The sequence below is a fragment of the Triturus cristatus genome, chromosome 7, assembly GCF_964204655.1.
Source record: "Triturus cristatus chromosome 7, aTriCri1.1, whole genome shotgun sequence".
In the NCBI taxonomy this organism is placed as follows: domain Eukaryota; kingdom Metazoa; phylum Chordata; class Amphibia; order Caudata; family Salamandridae; genus Triturus; species Triturus cristatus.
In genome coordinates this window covers 1,194,459,500-1,194,480,632 of record NC_140590.1, presented here as the reverse complement: position 1 = coordinate 1,194,480,632, position 21,133 = coordinate 1,194,459,500, and the positions used below count along the sequence as shown (strand labels likewise).

Sequence of the window (21,133 nt, the reverse complement as noted above, 5' to 3'; positions counted from 1 at the left end):
ATTGTGTCTTTGCTCGCTGAAATGTTGTAGGTATAGTCAGAAGTAGTTGTTAATAGTTCAGTGAATGGCTCATCTCAAGAATGTGTCTTCCTCGGGGGAGTGCTAGTAACGCCTGTAGTGTTTTTAGTTGCTATGAACCTATAGCGCAGCGATGTGTGCAGGCTGTGATAGCTGATCTGCAGGAGCAGATCTAGGGCCAGATGCACGTAGATTTGGTTTTGTGATTACCAAATAGGGAGTTTTCGCGATTGGCTATTGGGATAAGTACTAATGTGTGTTTCACATATTTTGCAGTGGGTCGCAAATAGACCTATCTCATTAATATTCATGAAGTAGGTCTCGGTTTGCGACCCACTGGGAATTGCTAAAATCACACGATTGGTGGCCTGCTGAGGTCAGCAGACCACCACGTCTGTGATTGCTTTTAAAGCAATGTTTTATTCTGAAATGCAGCCCGTTTTCCTTGAAAGCAAACAGGATGCGTTTAAAAAAAAAAGTTTTCTTTTAATATTTTAAGAGCAGGCTGTGGTCCATGGGACCTCTGCCTGCTCTTAAAAATCATTTTCACATAAATTCACAAATGGGAATGGGTCCTTTGGGGACCCCTTCCTGTTTGTGCATGGGTTACCACCTACTTTAAGTAGAAAGTAAAACGCAAATGTTTTGCGACCCCCCATTTCAGTCACAAAACATACACACATACTACTGTGTGTTGCTATTAAGAAGGGGCTCTGTAAACACGCCCCTTCCTAATACTGAATTGCAAGCCTAATTTGCGATTCGCTAATGGGTTACCAAATCGCAAATTGGGTATTTTTACATTACAAATGTTTTTTGGAGGTCACAAAAAGCCCTATTCTGCAAATCAGGCAGTTAGCAACCTCAAAAATCTACTTACAGCTGGCCCCAATTGTCACTCACTAATAATAGAGCAGAGCAGACCAGGAGTGCACTGAAATAAAATGTAGCCCCAGAGATGGTACAGGCAGCAAGGATACTGGCACATAGAGCACCACGCATTCCCAAGTGGCATGGCGAAGTGCAGCGATCAGTTGCCTACAGAGAGTGAGTGTGTGGTCTGATCAGCTGTGAGTTTGGAATAGGTATGACCGAGTCCAAACATGCAAGTTTTTGGTAGGATTCATGGACATCTAAGGGTAGAGGATTACAGTAAGCCTGCAGTGAAGTACTGAGTAGATCTCCCTAAAGAAAAAGAAAGAAAGAGTTCTCTTGATGGGAGAGGTATGTGGAACCACCCTGGCACAATCTAGTGCCAGGCCTATGAGCAAGGAGTCCCCAAGAGGCAGGCGCAGTATAGAATATTTAAAGTCTGATCCTCCGGAGAAGACAGTCTGATACTAGTGAATGAACTTCAAGTACTTGTCTGCAGAGTGTGGCCGACTGTAGCAGAGCTAGAATCCTCTGTGCAAAGGCTGCAATGACACTAACCTGGGCATGCTGACTGGTAAGTGGAGGGGATTGGAGATATTTCAGGGGTTGTGGGGCTGTAGCTACGCCTCAGTATTTTTACAAATATTGGGATGCCAGCTGTGGCTTGAGAATGAACCCTTAAATCCTGAACGAGTAGAGGTTGTGTGCTTCAAAAGGTCCATTAGAGCAATAAATTACAGCGCAAATGTCTATGCAATGTTATCTATTACTGGCTAGTTGCTCTGTCTTTTCAGTCATTTGTGCTTTCATTTTCTTCTACATACAGCTGATCCAGCCATCCATTCTGTACATTCACGGAGACTTAATGGTAAAGAGCGAACGCACATAAACCAAAAGCCACTGGTGAGACCTTCCAGTAAGTGGAAAAACACAAGTTAATATGCAATTTACAGAGATCTTTTTTTTTATTACACTGTTCTAGAGCAAACACAACCCTTAGGTGTTTGAACACTTAACAGTGAAACCATCCCATGAACAGCATACGCATTAAAATAATAAACAGAGAAAATTATCTAACACACTCATACGTATTTACACCTCATAACCAAACCACCCCAATCGCAATCAACAGAAATATTGGAAAAGATGGTGTTTTGACAAGACTCCTTTAGGACATCAGACTGTGTAAACTACTTCCTTCTGCAAGAAAGGCTGAGAAAGGCTTTTAGTCTTCGAGAACCTGGATGTTTGTGATGAGAGAGATTTATTTCTTTTCAGGTTCCATAGAATCATCAGATGTTTGGCTGGGTGTTAAATGTCACTGCCTTGAAAGTCAGAGGACAGCCTTGAACATGCACTGGACCTCTAGTGAAATTCATGGTTGTATTAGTAAAGCTGAATTTATATGCAACATTGTGTCTCACTGGAGAAAAGCTAATCTGTAGCATGGATACATCTTCTAGCTGAGCCAATGACTTATTTTAAAGTCCTGCAAGTACAACCCCACCCCCATCTGCCAGTTGTGGAGCACTTCCAGAGCTGAGACCTCAGTGCCAAATTAATTTGTTAGAATAAACAGATTGATCTAACACTTTCAATACAAGCGTCTGTAATTGTTTTATACATCATTCAGGCATAACCATAAGGCTAACGTAAAACCAAATAATTTCACTAAATCAGACTTTACTGGCGACGACTAGCTCTTTTAACCAAGTCTATACAGCAAAGTTACAGCGATTCCTACAAAACAAAAATATCTTTGCATTTGACATTGATTCCAAAGTCTTTATCAAAACGTCCTACAGCACAGTATTGCACATTAAATAAAACAGGGGCGAGAAAGCAGCCTGGAGTACCCCTTGGCTAGAGAGAGCCAAGACTGATTTCACACCATCACTCTGAAGAACATGGATTTGTCCATGATAAATGTTACCAAAGGCCACAGAGAGTTCTAAAATAGCCCGTAAACTAGCAACCATATCATCTAACATGTAGTGCCACTTGTAACATAGCGGTCTCTGTGCAGCAGCCACTATAAAGCTGGATCAGTATGACTGCAACGTTTTGTTCTTCTGCACCACACTAGGCAGATGTTTGGTGTTCAAAACAGCATTGAAGATTCTTGCAAAACAGTGCAAAGCAGTCACTCACTGATGGACAGCTGTAACAAGCACAGAGTCTCTGTCTTCTGCCTCATTGATTGGCTAATCATAAAGACCTCTTCTCCAATTGAAAGGGTCACCATTTGTAATTATGGTATTTATTGATTGTAATTTAGGACATTCTAGCAGCAGCTTTGTGGCTGCCCCAATTTACTAGGGGTTTCTGTTGCGCAACAACAGTTACGTGGTAAATTAAAAAACGGTGATTTTTATAATAATTGGTTTATGAGATGATCGAGGACAATAAGGTTTCCATAATTTTCATGAAGTATCCATTTGCGATGGACCACAGTGCTGACAGCTCCTTCTCCAGGTAGAGGATGGAATGTCCTATACTTACCCTCTCCACGACAGTGATTGGTAGGCATTGGGCAGACCACCTTCCAAACAGAAAGCAATAGAAGCCATATGTGACACTTATATTTATAAACTCACTTCCCAGTGACTGCTCACATAGTTCTTATCCACAAATATAGTTGTGATAAACATAAAATGTTCTTGCTATATCTGTTTTAGGCTTACCAATGTTAACAGTTAATTTATGTGATTTCTACTCCTCACTTGAGATATGAGAGATCTCTATGTCGCTCATTCTTCTACCTTTACCTACACCCTGGGAACTTTGTATTAAAGCTGGCATTATTCTGGGCAATTAAATCCCCTTGAAGTTGCCAAGAGGGAGCGTCTCACTGAACACAGTACAGTGATGTTACAAAGTTTTTAGTTGGCAAGGCGTTTTCCAATTGTTATAGGTATTAGGGTTACTTTTCACAAACGTAAACGTAAAATGGTGTCGCACTGAAACTGAAAATGGAAACCCTTTAATTCCTGTGAAGTTATTTTGCAGATGTTTACATTTTTATGTCTTCTATATTTTTCGAAAATGCAAAGCAGTTTGGATCATTCTTTCAGATCTCTGTTTCTCTTGACAGATGTCTGCTTACGCAAAAAAGATGAGTCAACGGTGAATGTGATGGCTCGCCCTGGTCGAGAGGGAGAACAGGGTGCTATCGACACGGGCCCTGGTAAGTTTCATGCCTCTTGAGCTGCTGCTGTTTGGATTGACAAGGTTTTTCAATGAGCAGTTATTTCTTAGCAGTTCATTAATTTCATTGCAGACTATCAGACTATACTGTATTAGTGGGTGACTGCCTTTTCAGGAATTTCAGGTATTTTTTTTACTTTGCAATTGAGCGTGGGAATGGTGTAGCTTGAAACCAAAATTGACCTCCAGGCATAGTTCTCACATATGATTTCCTTCTATAAACTCCCATGCTCCAGTTGTATATTACCTCACTTTATGTGAAGAATTTCAGATAATTATAAGATAACTTTTTTTAAGGTACTAAAGATTAGTGTTATAGGTTTGCTGTGTTTTGACGGTGTGACCCAAAAAGGCACTTGGCGTCTTCACTGTTCCCTTCTTAAGAGGGCGATCCAACACTGGTTCTCTTAGGAGACAATACATGGGAAAGTTGAAAATCTACACAAGACACCTACACTGGAGTTCCACATCTGTTGATCAGTAAATATGATCTACTAAAGAATTGATTGATTTTCTGAGGTACAGGTGTACATTTCTGTTTGCTTCTGAATAGAATATTATTTCTTTTTCTTTGACTGGCGTTCCATTTTACGGGGGTGGGCACCTAGAATGGACCCAGCCCTTCAATGAGTATTCGAGCTCAGGTTAACTTATTCAGGAACCTGGCTTCATGCAGAAATGCAATCCATAGCGCTTGCTGAAACATCAGCTGACTTTGACAAGAAATGGTTCACATAATTTTGGCAAGTAGGATGTTGTCCAAAAGTGATTCCTTTGCATACTCACATTCCAACAAGGCATCCGTAGGATTTTCCAGAAAAGGGAAACCGTTTCCAAGACTATTCATCTGGGCCTAACTCTTAAAGTCGAACATTACCTCTTACAGTAACACCATATGTGATAAAGTTTGATTTCCTATATCTGTTTTTTACATCTATCCAAATAGAACAAAAATACTTCTAGAATGGGCATTGCACAAATACTGTTCACTTAAATACAAAAATGAGAACAAAGAGTAAATCCGAATTGGAACATGAAAATCTGAAACATGTTTTGGCAGTAAGCTCATATAAGTTATTAGTAGGGGTTGCCTTAACACCTACAGCAATATTTCCTGCTACTGTTGGAGTTGAGAAAACCCTCTACTGCATAAATTATCTTGATACTACATTTGCAGTCAAATGTAGAAGTGAAACTATATGCACCAGCAATCAAGGTTAGGGACAACCGATAAGCATATGCAAACCAGGGTATAGGTGCAGTATTGACTATGTAGATACTCTTTGCCAAATATTAGCCCTCTGGTCTTAAAAGTAATTGCCCAAAATCAAAAACAACAACACATGTCGACCTTCGTAACCGTCTTTGGACTCATTATTAACCTATGGCAACAGGTCTGCTTACAAATGAGAAAGGGCACAAACACACTGGTGCTTCTAAAAAAAAATCGTTTTATTATGCTGTGAACAAAAACATGCATAGCAACATCTGACATTAATACAGCACACAGTTTGAAAATCAGTGATTCATACATATTGGGCATACAGCTGATAGTTCGACAATCCGGGCGATCAACCGGAAGTCGGAAGATTTAATGTTTCCTAGAGTGGCTATTTAGCCCGCCTCTCTTTTTGCTTCTCCTCCATTGGCTGGCTTCCTAAACGGAGGCCCGCCATTGGAGGAGAGAGCCGTCCCTCCAAATAGGCTCCGTCTTTTTCAGATTCGGGGGCGTGTTCTTGCTGTTCTTTCCACTTTTTAGCCACGCCCTTTTAGAACAGCAGGAACACGCCCCCGAATCCGAAATTTTTTCGAAGCTTCCATCCGCCATTTTTTTGCTATAGTCTGGCCGTGAGGATCCATCCGTCCAGCGCCGTGTTGTTGTGCTGGTGGCGGCGCTGCCGGGGCAGGCTTCACCGGATGGAGTGAGCAGAAGAGCTTAGGGGTGACTTCAGCAAATAATTCTGGGCTGCTGATTCTGTTTTGGTGGTCTCTGTAACACGTGTGGTTTTGTGGCAGTTTGCAGCTCGGCGACTTTTGCGTTGTGATAGCCTGATTACGGTGACTGCTGCGACTTACTTGACTCTCTTGGTTTAGGACGTCTAAGGCATGGGGGCTGTCACCGATGACGAAATTATCCGTAAGCGGCTCCTAATCGATGGCGACGGTGCCGGTGATGACCGACGCCTCAGCCTGTTGGTTAAGTCTTTCGTGAAGTGGTGTCACTCCGACTCTGAGGACGGGGACGTCTCCTCCCAGCAGATGCTCGTCACAGTCTCGCAGTGTGAGACAGTGGGCGGTGAACACAGACCAACAAAATGTACTGCAGCGCACTGGGGCTAACTTAATCACATTCTGTATCTGTCATTCTATGTATAGGATTAACACTTTTGGTTATCTGTTAATCTTTGCACCCATTTATCGCATCCTTGGGATATGTACAGCAATTCATGCCATCCATGCCCCCCCCCCCCCAGACGTGATATGTTCCGTCACCTTTGAGGGCCTCCCAGTCTAGGAAGATTTTTTTAGCAGCCCCACACAGGGCGCACCTTTCATAGTCTTTTTTCCCTCGCTCCTGCTAAATTCCAACATCACTGTGAGCGTATGCATTTTGACACGTACGCCCGTGTAATTGACCGGTTCACACCGGCTTGAAAGAAGAGCAGGATTCAGTCTTCCCTTCGACTTTGACGGACATAGACGGTTTCTGAGCAAGCGATAAACATTATCCACGCCAGTTTATTCTCTGCGATTCGCTCAGTTGTTTTTAGCGCATTTTCAGTCTAATCGCACACATAGTAAATACCGGCAAAGAGATATGGATACGCGTCTATTTGTTAGATTATTTTGACACGTACGTTCGTGAGATTGACAGGTCTACACCTGCCCATCTGCAGAGCAGGATTCGGTCCTTTCTTTCACTTTTGCTTTTAATGACATGTGACGGTTGCTTGTCAAGCGGTAAGCTTTCACCACACCAATTTTATCTCTATAAATGCGCTCAGCTTTTCATCATCCAACACATAGTGAACATCGGCGTGAGACATGGTCGCGCTTTCATTTGTCAGTCTATTAGATTGTTTTCAACAGCAGGACCAGGCTCGCGCACAGCGTACTCAGTGCTAGCTTGACCTCTGACCTCACTCTCTATTTCAATACCTCACTCTCTCTCTCTATCACACTACCTCACTACCTCACTCTCTCTCTGCTAATGCAATAGGTATCACATATGCAAAAAAAAAGCTAATGCCAATAGAAATGACAATGCCATTTAATTAGGGATACAAAAATGATAAAAAAATAATGAGCAATACCAATAGCTCTACCTATAATATTGCCGAGACCATTGCATTGTAAATGCTTGTATATTGTACACTTAGGATGCATGCACCAATCCATTCTTGCCTGCCATTGTGGTAATGTGGGCATGTCTCTACTCCCCCCATTTATGGGCAGTGTCTCTTCGGGCCATAATAAGTGCCACGTTGCAGAACCGTAGTGTGTGTCTATGTAGGGTTTGGTTCCACCATATCCCCAAGCACCCCAACTTGTGGGTTATCTCCACTGGTATCTCTGCAACCGTGGAGAGGCATCATCTCACATGTGTCCAGAACCGTTAGATGATTGGACAGTACCAGATAGAGTGCATCAGGGTTCCGCGATGACCACAACCTCTCAGATATCTGTCATTGTCAGTCCTACCCATCAGGAGCACGAGTTCTAGTGAGGTAAGTAACATGGAGGATTTTCAGCTGTACCAGCCAGTATCTGGCCTTGATGGCCACCTCCCGAGGGTGCCAACACACCTACCCACCAATCTTCATTTATCAGGACCCCCCTGTCCACCTCCCATGTAGCATGGCCAGGGAAGGCTGGCAGTTGGCCACCAATGTCCTATATTTCAGGGAAATAGTGTGGCTCTGCAAAGGGGCCGATAGCAGTCGATACTCCTGCCACACCTCGTCAGGAACCTCACGCAGCATATCCCGGAAACCTCTGAGTGCGTGCTGAGCCTTTAAGTATTGGAAGGGCTAAGTTGTTGTCAGTTCATGTTGAGTCTGTAGCTCGGAGAAGGGGAGCTTGCATTCCAACCCCTGTAAGGCTCCCAGTAGGACCAAGACCCATATTGTTGTCTCCAGTGGGATCCACCGCTGCCATCCCAAATGTACATAGTTTTATCACTAAGTCTGTCGGGAAAGGGTGTTGATGTGGTCTACATTATTCGTAAAGCTTCTGCAAGTATCCCCGGGGGCCCAACAGTCTTCTTTCTGCTATTAAAGAGGGTACTTCATGTGGGACAAATGCCCAGTCATTGACAACTAGCAGTTGTGCGGTGTAGTAGTACAGACAAATGTCTGGGAGACGTATGGGTCTCTGGACAGGGCTTGTAGTGCAGTGCTCGGGGTCCAGCCATCGCACAGCATGGATCTGGTCACCGCATGCGCAGATTTAAAAAATAGTGTATTTGTAGCAGTAGAGTGTAGGAAGCTGGCTCTTTATGTGGTATATCAAAAAGTTTATATACCGTGTAGAGTCCAGGGGTTACCTTATGAATGGACAGGGGCTTACTATGCAATCCCAAAGTACTCTATCAGGGGGTAGTGTGGTTGAGCATCCTTAGGCTTAACACAGAGGAGTGAAAGACATTTGCAAATACACACAGCGGTTAATAAATGACACACACGACTCAGGAAGGAGATCTACATCAATTTATAAAATACCAAGCAACTTTATATATGATTTGGCTTTAGAGAAAAATCGTTCATGTGAGTACGTTTCTAAATATACATTCTTTTCACTTTAAAAAGTGGACACAGTGCAATTTCCGAGTTCTGCAATGTAATCCTGTGGAAGGAAGAACAAGTTCTGCAAACAGGTACAGTACATCGACTTACGGGACCAATCTCCAGGAGTTAAGGTGTTAAGGTGAGTGGTGGGCAACGGCCAAGGCAGCACCAGCAGTACACCACCAGCAGCGTCAGGGCGGCTGGGTGGAAGGTGCAAATCGGCATCGGTAGCCCAGTGCATTTCAGTGGGGATCGGTCACTGTAAAAAGAGGCTACAGGCTCTGGCCAGTAGGCCAGTCAGGCTGAAGCAGCAAGTGGGCTCAGGCCTTGAGATGCTCGAGGACCTTTGGTCCTCTTCTCCGAGGCCCAAGGGTGACTGGTGCAGAGGTATCTTTAGGCGTCTGCTTTTTCCTCACCAGAGCAGTCGCAGTAGAGGGTCCTGCGTGCAGAGGCTTCAGGCGACGCTGGGGAGTCAATGGACTGGGGCTTTGGAGGACTGTGGAACCTGTTGACACCGGTGGCCCGCTTCAACTCGGGACGGATGCGACGGGTGCAGTGGTGGGTTCAGGTGTCAGGTTTGGCATTTCGGGAGGCCTCAGAATTTTTTCTTTGGGAGTTTCTGCAGGATGCAGGGAACAGTTCCACTGTTCTTCTGGATGTCTTGGTCTTTATTAAAGGGAGGCAGACTTCACAAGTTTTAGAGACACAGAGTTGCAGGATGAGTTGTCTTTGGTGCAGGTTCGACATGGCAGACAGGACAGCAGGACTGGGGCCAAGTTAAGTGCTCTCTTCAGTCTCTGGTTTTGCAGCTCTACGTGTACTCCTTCTTTGGAGGCCATCAGGATCTACTTCACTGGTGCCAGGGACTCCCCTAAATACTGAATTTAGGGGTGATAGGGGAGTATAGGGTAGTAGCCAATGGGCTACTGACTCTTGGGGTCACTACATGCCCTAAATGACCACTTTCTGTGGGAAGTGGGCATAACCCTGTCCCAGAAGTATGCCATCACAAAGATGGCTACTTCTAAAAAATCTTGTCCACCTCACAATAGCCCACCTTAGGGGTGGTACTAGCCCGGAGGTGGCACGACCTACCTGACTAGGTAATTTTCCTGCCTGTCCAGGTGCCAAGCGGGCTCTGGACATGGGGGGTGGCTTGCTCTCCTTTGAAAGGAACCAGCTTAGCATTCCAAAGGCGACCGCTTCTTTGAAGCCCACCGGCCCAAGGAGGCTAATCAGCAGGTCTTCCTATGGGAGGGGGTAGCACACCCTTCTTCCCAGACAGGCTTTTGTTCTGTGCCTCCTGAGAGCAAAGGCTCTCACCCTAGGAGGTCAGAACTGCGTCTTGGGTGGCAGGCTGCAAGCACACCAGAGGCTGGTAGGTTTTCAGGGGGCACCTCTAAGGTGCTCTCTGGGTGCATGTATTGGTAAATCTTACACTGGCATCAGTGTGGCTTTACCAATACAAGATGTATGATACCAAACAAACATCCCTATTTTCAGTGAAGCCATCATGTAGCTGGGGAACTCGTTTTCACCAGTGTCCAATACATGTTTTAAAATGACTTCCCTGCTGACTTGTACTGGCAGTAATATGACTGACCAGAACAGGGGCATATCTGCTCATGCAGGAATGCTCTCACATGTAATATTCAGCAATTGTACAGTTTTAGGGAAAGGACACTGGTGCTGGGGACTTGGTTAGCAGGAACCCAGGACATTTCAGTCAAAGTTGGATCAAATACCAGGCAAACCGTGGGTGGGGGGGGGGGGGTACTGCAACAAAATCACAGTTTCCTACATAGAGGAAATTGGGGGGCACTATCCTCTTTTACAAGGTTGCCCTGCCCCTCAGAGATTACGGGAGTGTTCTCCAGTGTCCTGCGTCCCTTCTGTACCCGTCCAGGACCCAGCCCAGATTGTGTCTCAGGAAATCTCCAGGATCATCCATAACATAGACCCCCCAACATCAAAACCCCCCTAGGAACGACTGCAGCGGAGACACTCAGGCCTCAGGAGAAGTAAGGGGGTCAGCGTAAACATGACCGATTTCAACCAGATACATAGCCCTGAAAATGTATGGGCCTTAGGGGATCATCTAAGTATAGCAATACATCGTCCACTGTTGCAAGTGACATCGCCACAGCGTGTCATTGCCAAACGATATGCATTTTCACAAGAGGCCCGACAGTCTGGGGTAACCAAGATTCGTCTGGACTGGCAAGAGGATCTGAATATAGTAACTGAATGGCCGTCATCGACTGTTACATTTCAGGTATATCAACCAGGTGTGTTACACCCTGGCTCGGCTATTTCGCTACGGTTGGAATTCTCTGTGATCCAGTGGACACTCGACTAATGCGAGGTGTGCTGCTGCCTAAAGCATCTCAAGGACTGTCTCTAATCGATGCACTGAATTCAGCTTGGCTACCCGTGATGGATTGTTTTTTCTACATTTTACCCAATATTTGAATATAATTATTCTTTCATCAAAAACGAGCCGTATTTATCATTGATTATCTGGAACAGAAAGTTTATGTTCAAATTTCTTAAGTGTCTTCAGGTCACATCTGAACGTTCTGTCCTGAAGATGGTCTTGTAGATGACTACACCAGATAAGACCAAAACGTCGACACTCTCAACCCATTTTCGTACATATTTGTATGTAGGAGCTGCTCATTGTATATTCAAAGACGATTTCCTTTTTTTCGTAGTGTAAGAAGTGTTTTTTTTCAAAAGAGTCCATGAGATAAGATTACTGTAAAAATAGTATCCATCTCAGTTAGTTTTGTATATGAGAAATGTTTTTGGTACCCTCTTGTGTTACATTTTTTAAATACATTTCTGTATTTGTATTGTTTGCCTTCTTCCTTCTTTAGATATATTCTTTTGGAATTATTTTGAATAATTCTGCAATCCTTTAAGGACTGCCTTATTGGATGGCCTGCAGTAATTATGTAAGACAACACTGTCCCTGAATTTTCTTTTAAATAAAAGCTCTGTAGTCAATGTCACGAGGTTCCTAGTGTTCGCGTCTCTCAGTTCTCAGGGGTCTGGCTTCCATATCTCTCTCCCCCTGACCAAGCACACTGGACTGTCCCCCCTCAGTCGGGTGGATATCTGGGGTGGTACTGAAATGCCTTTAATCAGTAGCAAGTGTCATGGTATTTTTCCCCCTGAGTATTTGGGGGACGAGAAAAATAGTCTAACAAACCCCCCATCCCAGCAGGGTAGGAGTAGTGTTGTTCTATAGCATGGGTACTCACAAACTTTCTCTCGGGGGCCAAATTTACAGTGTGGTTTCTGGCTGAGGGCCGCACCAGTGGGGGCGGGGCCAGTGGGGGAGGGGGCGGGGCTAGAGCAAAAAAAAACTATGACCATGAGGTTGAACACAGGCCACTGCAGCGGACGCCTTCATCCACTGAGCCTCCAGACCCGGTATGCACACATATCTATCTATCTATCTATCTATCTATCTATCTATCTATCTATCTATCTATCTATCTATCTCTGTCTCCCGCCCTATCTATCTATCTATCTATCTCTCACTCTGTCTCCCGCCCTATCTATCTATCTATCTATCTATCTATCTATCTATCTATCTATCTATCTATCTATCTATCTATCTATCTATCTATCTATCTATCTATCTATCTATCTATCTATCTATCTATCTATCTCTCACTCTGTCTCCCGCTCTATCTATCTATCTATCTATCTATCTATCTATCTATCTATCTATCTATCTATCTATCTATCTATCTATCTATCTATCTATCTATCTATCTATCTATCTATCTATCTATCTATCTATCTATCTATCTATCTATCTATCTATCTATCTATCTCTCACTCTGTCTCCCGCCCTATCTATCTATCTATCTATCTATCTATCTATCTATCTATCTATCTATCTATCTATCTATCTATCTATCTATCTATCTATCTATCTATCTATCTATCTATCTATCTATCTATCTATCTATCTATCTCTCACTCTGTCTCCCGCCCTATCTATCTATCTATCTATCTATCTATCTATCTATCTATCTATCTATCTATCTATCTATCTCTCACTCTGTCTCCCGCCCTATCTATCTATCTATCTATCTATCTATCTATCTATCTATCTATCTATCTATCTATCTATCTATCTATCTATCTATCTATCTCTCACTCTGTCTCCCGCCCTCTCTATCTATCTATCTATCTATCTATCTCTCACTCTGTCTCCCGCCCTCTCTATCTATCTATCTCTCACTCTGTCTCCCGCCCTCTCTATCTATCTATCTATCTATCTATCTATCTATCTATCTATCTATCTATCTATCTATCTATCTATCTATCTATCTATCTATCTATCTCTCACTCTGTCTCCCGCCCTCTCTATCTATCTATCTATCTCTGTCTCCCGCCCTCTCTATCTATCTATCTATCTATCTATCTATCTATCTATCTATCTATCTATCCCTCTCCCTCCCTATCCCTCCCTCTGTCTCCGTCTCCCTCCCTCTGTCTGCCGCCCTCCCTCTGTCTCCCTCCCTCCCTCCCTTTGTCCTCCCTTCCTCCCTCTGTCTCCCTGCCTCTCTATCCCTCCCTCTCTCTGTCTCTCTGTCTCTCCCTCCCTTCCTCTCCGTCTCCCTCCCTCTCTCTCCCTCCCTCTGTCTCACTCACTGTTTGTCTCCCTTTCTTTCTGTCCCCCTCCCTCCCTCTCTCTCTCTCCCTCTCTCCGTCTCCCTCCCTCTCTCTATTGCTCTCTCTTTCCCTCTGTCTCCCTCACTCTGTCTCCCTCCCTCCCTCCGTTCTCCCTCCCTCTCCCACCCTCCCTCCCCCTCCCTCTGTCTCCCTCTCTCTCTCCCTGTCTTCCCCCCTCTCCCTGTCTTCCTCCTCTCCCTCTCTCTCCCTCCCTCTTCCTCCCTCTGTCGCACTCTGTCTTCCTCCCGCTGTCACCTCACCCCCTGCTCTCACTCCCTGCTGCCCTCCATCACCTCACCCTGCTGTCCTCTGTCACCTCACCCCGCGCTGAGACGGTTCCAGGGAACGCACACGGCCGCACCCAAGTACTTCACAGGTCTTTTAAAGACCATTCACTTGTTAATGAGACTTTGTTGTATTTCACCTCTTCTTAGCGCCCCTGCATCTCCACTCAATCAGAGGGGAGATGCAGGGGCGCTAAGAAGAGGTGAAATACAACAAAGCCTCATTAACAAGTAAATGGCCTTTAAAAGAATCGCCCGGCCTCACAGCTCCGCGCTGCTGCAACCGGCGGTGTTCGCTGACAAGCACAGGGCACAGGCACTATGTCTGCAAGGTCCGCGGGCCGCCAAGGAAGGCTTGCCGGGCCGCTGACGGCCCGCGGGCCGTACTATGAGTACCCGTGTTCTATAGAGTGGGCCTACTGCCAGATTTCCAGCATTTCCATGGCCTCGACAAACGCCCGTAAGCGGGTGTTCCTTCCCAGGTATTACTAGCCTCGTGTGAGCCTGTCAATTCCCCTTCCATGATAAGTCAGGTTCCCCCTCCCCATGATTGTGGTTGCCTGTGGGATCTACACTAGCCAGTCGCCGGCCTTCCAGACCATATCCATCTGGAAGCCTTTTGATTCCTTTGCAGGAGTCTGGATGCGTCATCTGTGGCTCGGAAGATCTGCTCACCTTCTTGGGTGCCCAGCCCTGCAGTGGATCAGGTTTGATTACAAGAGATAGTTTGTCCTCGGGGTCGCCTGTCTCACCAGCTGCCTCTGCACTCTGTGGCCAGTGGGTGTGCTTGACGGACCTTCGGAACACTGGATAAGTGCTGTGGCAGCTCATCTGGAGCGGAAGCTCACACTGCGTGCACCATGTTGGTTCGGCTTCCTGGCGAAGCCCAAACCACACTAGTGCTTTCAAGATTTAGCTGGCAGTGTCCCTAATCTGAATCGGATATACCATATTCTTTAAATTCATGGGTATAATTGGTCCAAATAATTTTCACACAAAGGAAATTGTTTAAAAACCTGGAAGCGCTTTACTAATTTGCTGCTCAAATAAGCATTAATGTAGTCCCGAAGCTTCTCTTTTACAAGCTGCGGATTCATTGCAGACACGCTCTCAGTATTGGATCAAAACTCCGAGAAGCCTATAGAGTTCAAAGTGGCAGCTTACATGGTTGTACCAAGGTAACTTGGTTGACTTGGCGCTTGACCTTAGCTCACACAGGATTTTGAGGTAGTTGCTCATCGCTTCGTCCAAATTCTAATCCAATTCAAGATTAGTCCGAGTGCCAAATGTTGGCCAACAGGAATAAGACCCATCTCTAACCTTAGAGTATCCATTGGGGTCCCCCGTCCAAGATGAAGAAGGCGTTGTAGATATTGGTTCTCAGATCTCACTATACCAAAGACTTTCTTATGCAGCCACAGCTCAGACTTGTAGGGCCCAGCAGCTACGGTCCTGTGCTTGATATGCCTCGAGAGCAGAGGCAAATAATCTACGACCCAAAGACTTAGAAAATCTTAGAACAGCGTTGGTATATTGGCTCCAGATTATCTCACATTTTTTTAAAAAGTTAGGGGAACGGGACATTTTTGCATCAATTCTGACCCCCATTTAGTCAAAATGATTCATGCAATCCAGCTGCATTCCATAAATTTTAAATGTATTCCTTAAATTGCTTTTGTAATTTAGGATCATTTACTGTGTATTTGAGGTGTTGATACAGAGGTTCTTTACTTTACAGTGATCTCCAAATCCCTTAAGGAGTGTGTGCATTGGCCCCAATCCAGAGAATGTTCTATGAAACATGCATTGTGGAGTACTTGGTGGGGATATTTAAATTATTGTTACCTGCATGAATCCTTGACAAGAGACTACACTAGTCTCACTGCATATCGTTCCTCAACCTATGTAATGCATTGTCTGAAATGGTAAAGCCACAACTTTGGTTATGTTGCTCGGAATGTGTTGTTTGGAAAACCAATACAAATATTTACCAGTGGGACGTGGCTTTACCGCCGAGCGTGATGGCTGCGAGGCGGTGAAGCTCCTGACGCCGACGACCTAAAACTGCCGTAATATCCGTACAATGTCCGTTTTCTCCCTCCAAACGATCGTCGAAATGCTCACACATAGACTCCGGGCTGAATTGGAATGCAGTGAAGATCGGGCCCATGAACCCCGGGCTCGAGTGATTGTGCAGCCAGCCGGGACCTCTGTGAAGGGCGGCCTAAGTTGTTGGGTCGTGGCGGCGCCCCGGAGGCCCGTGTCCAAAATCTTACATCCGGACGCCCACAGGCACAGGGGTCTCTAGGACGTTTCTCTTGTTGGTTCCCCCCTCCCTCTCTCCTGCCATCAGACACTTTACCGGAGTGACTGCCGTGGGGAAGAGAGGAACAATAGCAGTCCGTGGCGCGGCCCTGCGTCTCCTGGCCCACCTACCGCACAGCGGCCCTGTAAGAAGCTGACTGGCAGGACCGCTGTCCAATACGCTGTCCACCACTGAGGGCGAAAAGCCCACAAGTGCCGCGATCTCCGGTTGAGGCGGCCGGTTCCTACATCAATGCCCTACCCAACAGCAGTGGATCAGGATCGATGGGTGGGTGAGCCGCGGCATTATTCACCTTAAGAGCAGTAAAGTCTGGTCACATTCTTAAGAAACTGCACTCTGTGCACTAGAGACCCGGGTCCAAAGCCACAGTAGGCGAAGTACACACAAACTGGGGATAGTGGCTCACAACTGATAGCCACTGGTTGGCGTATACTTCGCTGGAGGGAGGCATACATACAAGCTTCGACATCTGTGGCACGCTGAGGTCAGTGCATCATATATTTGGCAGTCCTAGCGAGACGGTACTCTGGAAGCCTCTTGGGTGTTTGGCTTGGTGCGCGGTGAGTGGAGAGTGAACCCTGAATACAGAGTGCGGGCGGTCAATACTCGGTTTATGCCACTGCATCATGTCGGGATTAAAGGGACAAAGGTCTATGCTTCAGATGAAGCTGGATAAATTCACAACTCATAAAGGATGCGACCAGGAGGGGGCATCCAGGAGGGAGACAGAGAAGTCGTCGGCGCCATCCGAAGAAGAGCCAACACTGGCGGACGTAATGGCAGCCATAGCGGGGGTGCCTGCCTCGCTGGAACACAAAATGGACACCATATCCATTGAAATGGCATTGCTCTGGACCGATTTGAAAAATACTAGCGAAAAGGTGAAGACCATGGAAGGGGTGACTAAGAAACTCAGTGGTGACACCCAGCGAATGGGTAAAGAAATTAAGGACCCTCAAGTGGCGCAAAAAAGATAGGATGCTCAACTGGATGACTATGAAGGTCACGCACGACGTAACAACGTCAGAATTATTGGGGTCTCTGAACAAACTGAGGGGCCAGCCGCGGACCTGTTCGTGGAAGACCTAATCATGAACCACCTACGTCCCAAAACGCTGTTGAAATTCTTTACAGTTGAAAGGGCACACAGAGTGCCAGGAGGAAGACCTAAACCCGGTGCCCCTTCAAGACCTATCCTGGCGCGACTCTTTACTTTCCGGGACCGAGACAGTATTCTTCAAAAGGCACGTGCTAACCCTCCTCTAAAGATCGACAACAGTGAACTATCCTTTTCCCCGGATTTTACCAATGCGGTTCAATGCCAACATCGCACCTTCCTAGACGTTATAAAACTACTGCGGGATAAAGGCATTTGTTATGCCATGTTATTCCCGGCTAAGCTGCGAGTAGAAGCGGACAGCAAGACTTGGTTTTTTGAAAGGCCGGATTCAGTACAAGAATGGTTGGAGGGCCGGAGTCCAGCGAAGATTCACAATGCAAGATGAGCCGTGGACATTAGAGCTGGCCAGGGACTGTTTTGCCACGCATTCGAAGGGACTTCTCCGTTACCCTTGCCTCTAACGACGCCGGATGAACCGAGACGCTGCGCTGAGCAGGCCAAGTGAACATTTTCTGCATTATTTGATTATATTTGTATGTGATTGTTAGACCTGGCACCTTGGCGTGAGTCTCCCTTCCACTTTTTGTCGCTGTGCCTCATGTGTTTTGCTGGTGTGAGCTGCTCAGAGCACTGTGCCACTGCCAACCAGTGCCACAGTGCAAGTGCTCCCGATTTAAAATGTATATGTTGGTTGGATTCCATGATTGGCTTATTTGGTTTACTGTCAGACCCCAGTAAAGTGCACCAGGAGTGCCCAGAGCTTGTAAATACAAATGCTGCTGGTGGGCTTGCAGCACTGGTTGTGCCACCCACAGAAGCGGCCTAGTAAAATGTGTCTAAGGTCTGCCATTGCAGAACCTGCGTGCAGTCTGGTACTGTCATGCTGACTGGGCAAGTGCACCCACTTTCCAGTCCCTAAACCTTCCTTTAACTTCATATTAGTCACCCCTATGGTAGGCCCAAGGGCAGGGTGAATTGTAAGCATAAGGTAAGACAAGCCCTTATGTGTGTGGCATGTCCTAATAGTGAATTACAGCCATTTTCGTTTTTCACTATTGCAAGGCTACCTGTTCCCATAGGCCAGAATGGGCTCTTAGAATTGTTACATCATATGATCCTAACAGACCCAGGGAACATGGTAGAAAATCAATTTTAGTATGCCTGAACTCAGAATAATAAAATACATCTTTTAGTAAAGTTTATTTTAATATTCTGTGTTTGCAAATACCACTTTTAGAAAGTTGGTATTTGCTTGCCTAACCATTTCAGCCCGCCTCTGCTATGATGTGTATCTGCCTGTCTGGTTTGTGTGAGTGACAGGGCTAGGGAAACCCAGAGGGGCAGGGCTAGGTAGCCTGGTGGTGAATAGAGAGATTGACATCCAAATGGGTGGGAGGAGTGCACCTGGACTCTGAATAGGGCTGTGCTCTGCCACCACAATGTTGGCTCCACCTCCTGTGGAGCAGCTGATGTCTCTGCCCTGCACCCTGAATAGAAAGTCAGAGTCATGTCAACAAAGTGCTCAGGAACTGGTTTGGACTGGGCAAAGGCCCCTCTACCCCAGAGGAACAAATGAATTAGGGGTATAAGTATTGGGACCCTGCTCCAAAGAATTTAGATCCTGCTTGACAAGAATAACCTCTGCCGGAGGAGAAGGAACTGGGAAAGCTGTAAGAAGGAGTACTGTCCCTGACCTGGGGGATTGGCCTGCAGTGGTTGCCTTGCTGCTGAAGAAGAGGAGAAAGACTACAAAGACTTTATTTTAACTGGTGCTTAAAAAGATCTCCAAGGGCTTGGAATAGAGCTTGCCTCCTGCTGAAGTCTCAGGAATAACAGACTTCACCCCCCAGCTCCCCAAAGTTCTTTGGAAGTGCCTGCTGCTGTTGTTAGGCCTTCTGAGGGACTGCGTGTCGCAAGGAGCTGGGAGCGCGACTCAAGAAGGAGAAGCGTGCCGCCGTCGGAGCTGTTGTCGTCGCATCTCATAAAGTGTGTCGCCGCTGCAGCATCGCATCGAGCGGAAGCGTCTCGCATCATCCAAGAAGTGTCTCGCAACGCCGAAGAAGCGTGTCGCCATCGCAGCCATCGTAGCTGACGCATCGCACCGCATCGAGAGAAGAGTCTCGCATCGAGGAAGAAGCGTGTTGCCAAAGTAGCTGTCGCATTGCACAGCATCAAGAAAAGCGCCTCGCATCCACGGAGAAGCGTGCCGCCGTCGGAGCTGCTGTCGTCGCATCGCATAAAGGGGTGTCGCTGGTGCGACATCGCATCGAGCGGAAGCGTCTCGCAAACGTCGGAGAAGAATGCCGCTGCCAAGGCCGCTGTCGTCGCATCGCGTAAAGGGTGACGCCGCTGTAGCTGACGCATCGAGTCAAGTCTTCTCGCAACCTCGGAGAAGCGTAACGCATCTGGAAGATCTTTACGTCTTTATTTCTTTGCACCAAAAACTTCATCGCATCAACATCGTTGCAACACTTTCGTTGCCCTGCGTGTCGCATCTAAAAGGTACATTGACTTAAAGTGTCGCATTTAAGAACTTAAGAGAACTAAGCAAATGTCTACCATCTAAAGTAACAGTATTGTGTATTTTTGTAGTTTAATGATCTTGTGGTAACTCTATATAAAGAATCCTTATTTTTAATATAAAACCTGTGTGGTGTCCATTTGTAGTGTTGTCACTTTGTTACTGTATGTGTTCACAAATGCTTAACCTATAACGCTCTGAGATAAGCCTTGTCTGCTCGCGCCAAGCTACCTAGAGGGTGAGCAGGGGTTATTTTAGGAGTGTAACCCCTTACCCTGACTAGAGGAAAGGTTCCCTGCTTGTCACAAGTACCTACCTGTGCCAACCAGAGAACCCGGATTCTAACAGTGATGCATGTCCATTTATGGTTAATAGGGAGCAGATAGTAGCGGTTGGGGGTGTGTTGGGCAGGAGTCCACTACCTCTTCCCCCTCCAATTTCTAGTTGGGTTTCTTGGTTAGGGCGACAGGCACTCTGCACTATTGGGGTCATGGGCAGTTTCGAGCCCAGAGTGCGGGGGAGCAGAGAGGGCAACAGGGTGGGGGTGTTGGGAGTCTTGTTTTTGTAGGGTTGTTATTCATTTGTCAGTTTGTCACAGAATTGTAAGTAGCGAATTTAAGCATGGGAACCACAGTGGCCAGCACCTTGGTGTTGAGACCACGACAGCTTGCACACAGTTCTATTGTATGAGGAAGGGTGTTCCAGGGACATGGCTGGGTGCCTCCCCCAATAGCGCAGAATAGCCGAAGACATGGGCACTACAAGTGAGAAACGGATTAGGTTGTTATCCTGGAATGTGAATGGCTTGCGGGACAAAATTAAATAAGGAATTATGTTGCAGTTTCTTAGGCGACATGCCCAAGAAGTAGTATTGCTTAATAAAACGCACCTCATAGGAAACATGTGCAAGGCCCTAGCTGGAGGAGGCTACCAATTGGTGGCTCACTCCGGGTTCATGACGGGCTCCAGGGGAGTTGGTATTTTGAAGAAACGTACTTTCCCAATGGCAAAAGACCAGGATTACACAGACAATTTTGGGAGATATGTGGCAGTATCTGGACAGTGGGAGGGTGAGGCATTGACACTGCTATCACTGTACTTGCCACCAGGATTGCAGGAGCTTACGCTTAAAGACCTGGGAAGGGTACTACTTACATTTCCCAATGGGAGGATGATAATAGGGGGAGGTCTAAACTCAATGTTTTCTGGGACTCTAGTTCGCTACCCCCCCAGGGACATGCCTCCCTCACGACTACACCCCCCCCCTGTTGTCTAGAAGCTATGGGACTGGTTGACATTTGG

The 21,133-nt window shown here is 46.2% G+C and overlaps 1 protein-coding gene across 4 annotated transcripts in view; it reads left to right on the top strand.

The window, feature by feature from the left end:
* The window catches only part of LOC146811575 (uncharacterized), a 90,013-nt gene that overhangs the window by 47,005 nt on the left and 21,875 nt on the right, over positions 1-21,133 (top strand). For all 4 annotated transcript variants that reach the window (XM_085618547.1, XM_085618546.1, XM_085618549.1 and 1 more), the window contains exons 7-8: positions 1,718-1,807; positions 3,986-4,078. In XM_085618547.1, the coding sequence (XP_085474673.1) occupies positions 1,718-1,807; positions 3,986-4,078 (183 nt within the window). The remainder of the gene's footprint in view (positions 1-1,717; positions 1,808-3,985; positions 4,079-21,133) is intronic.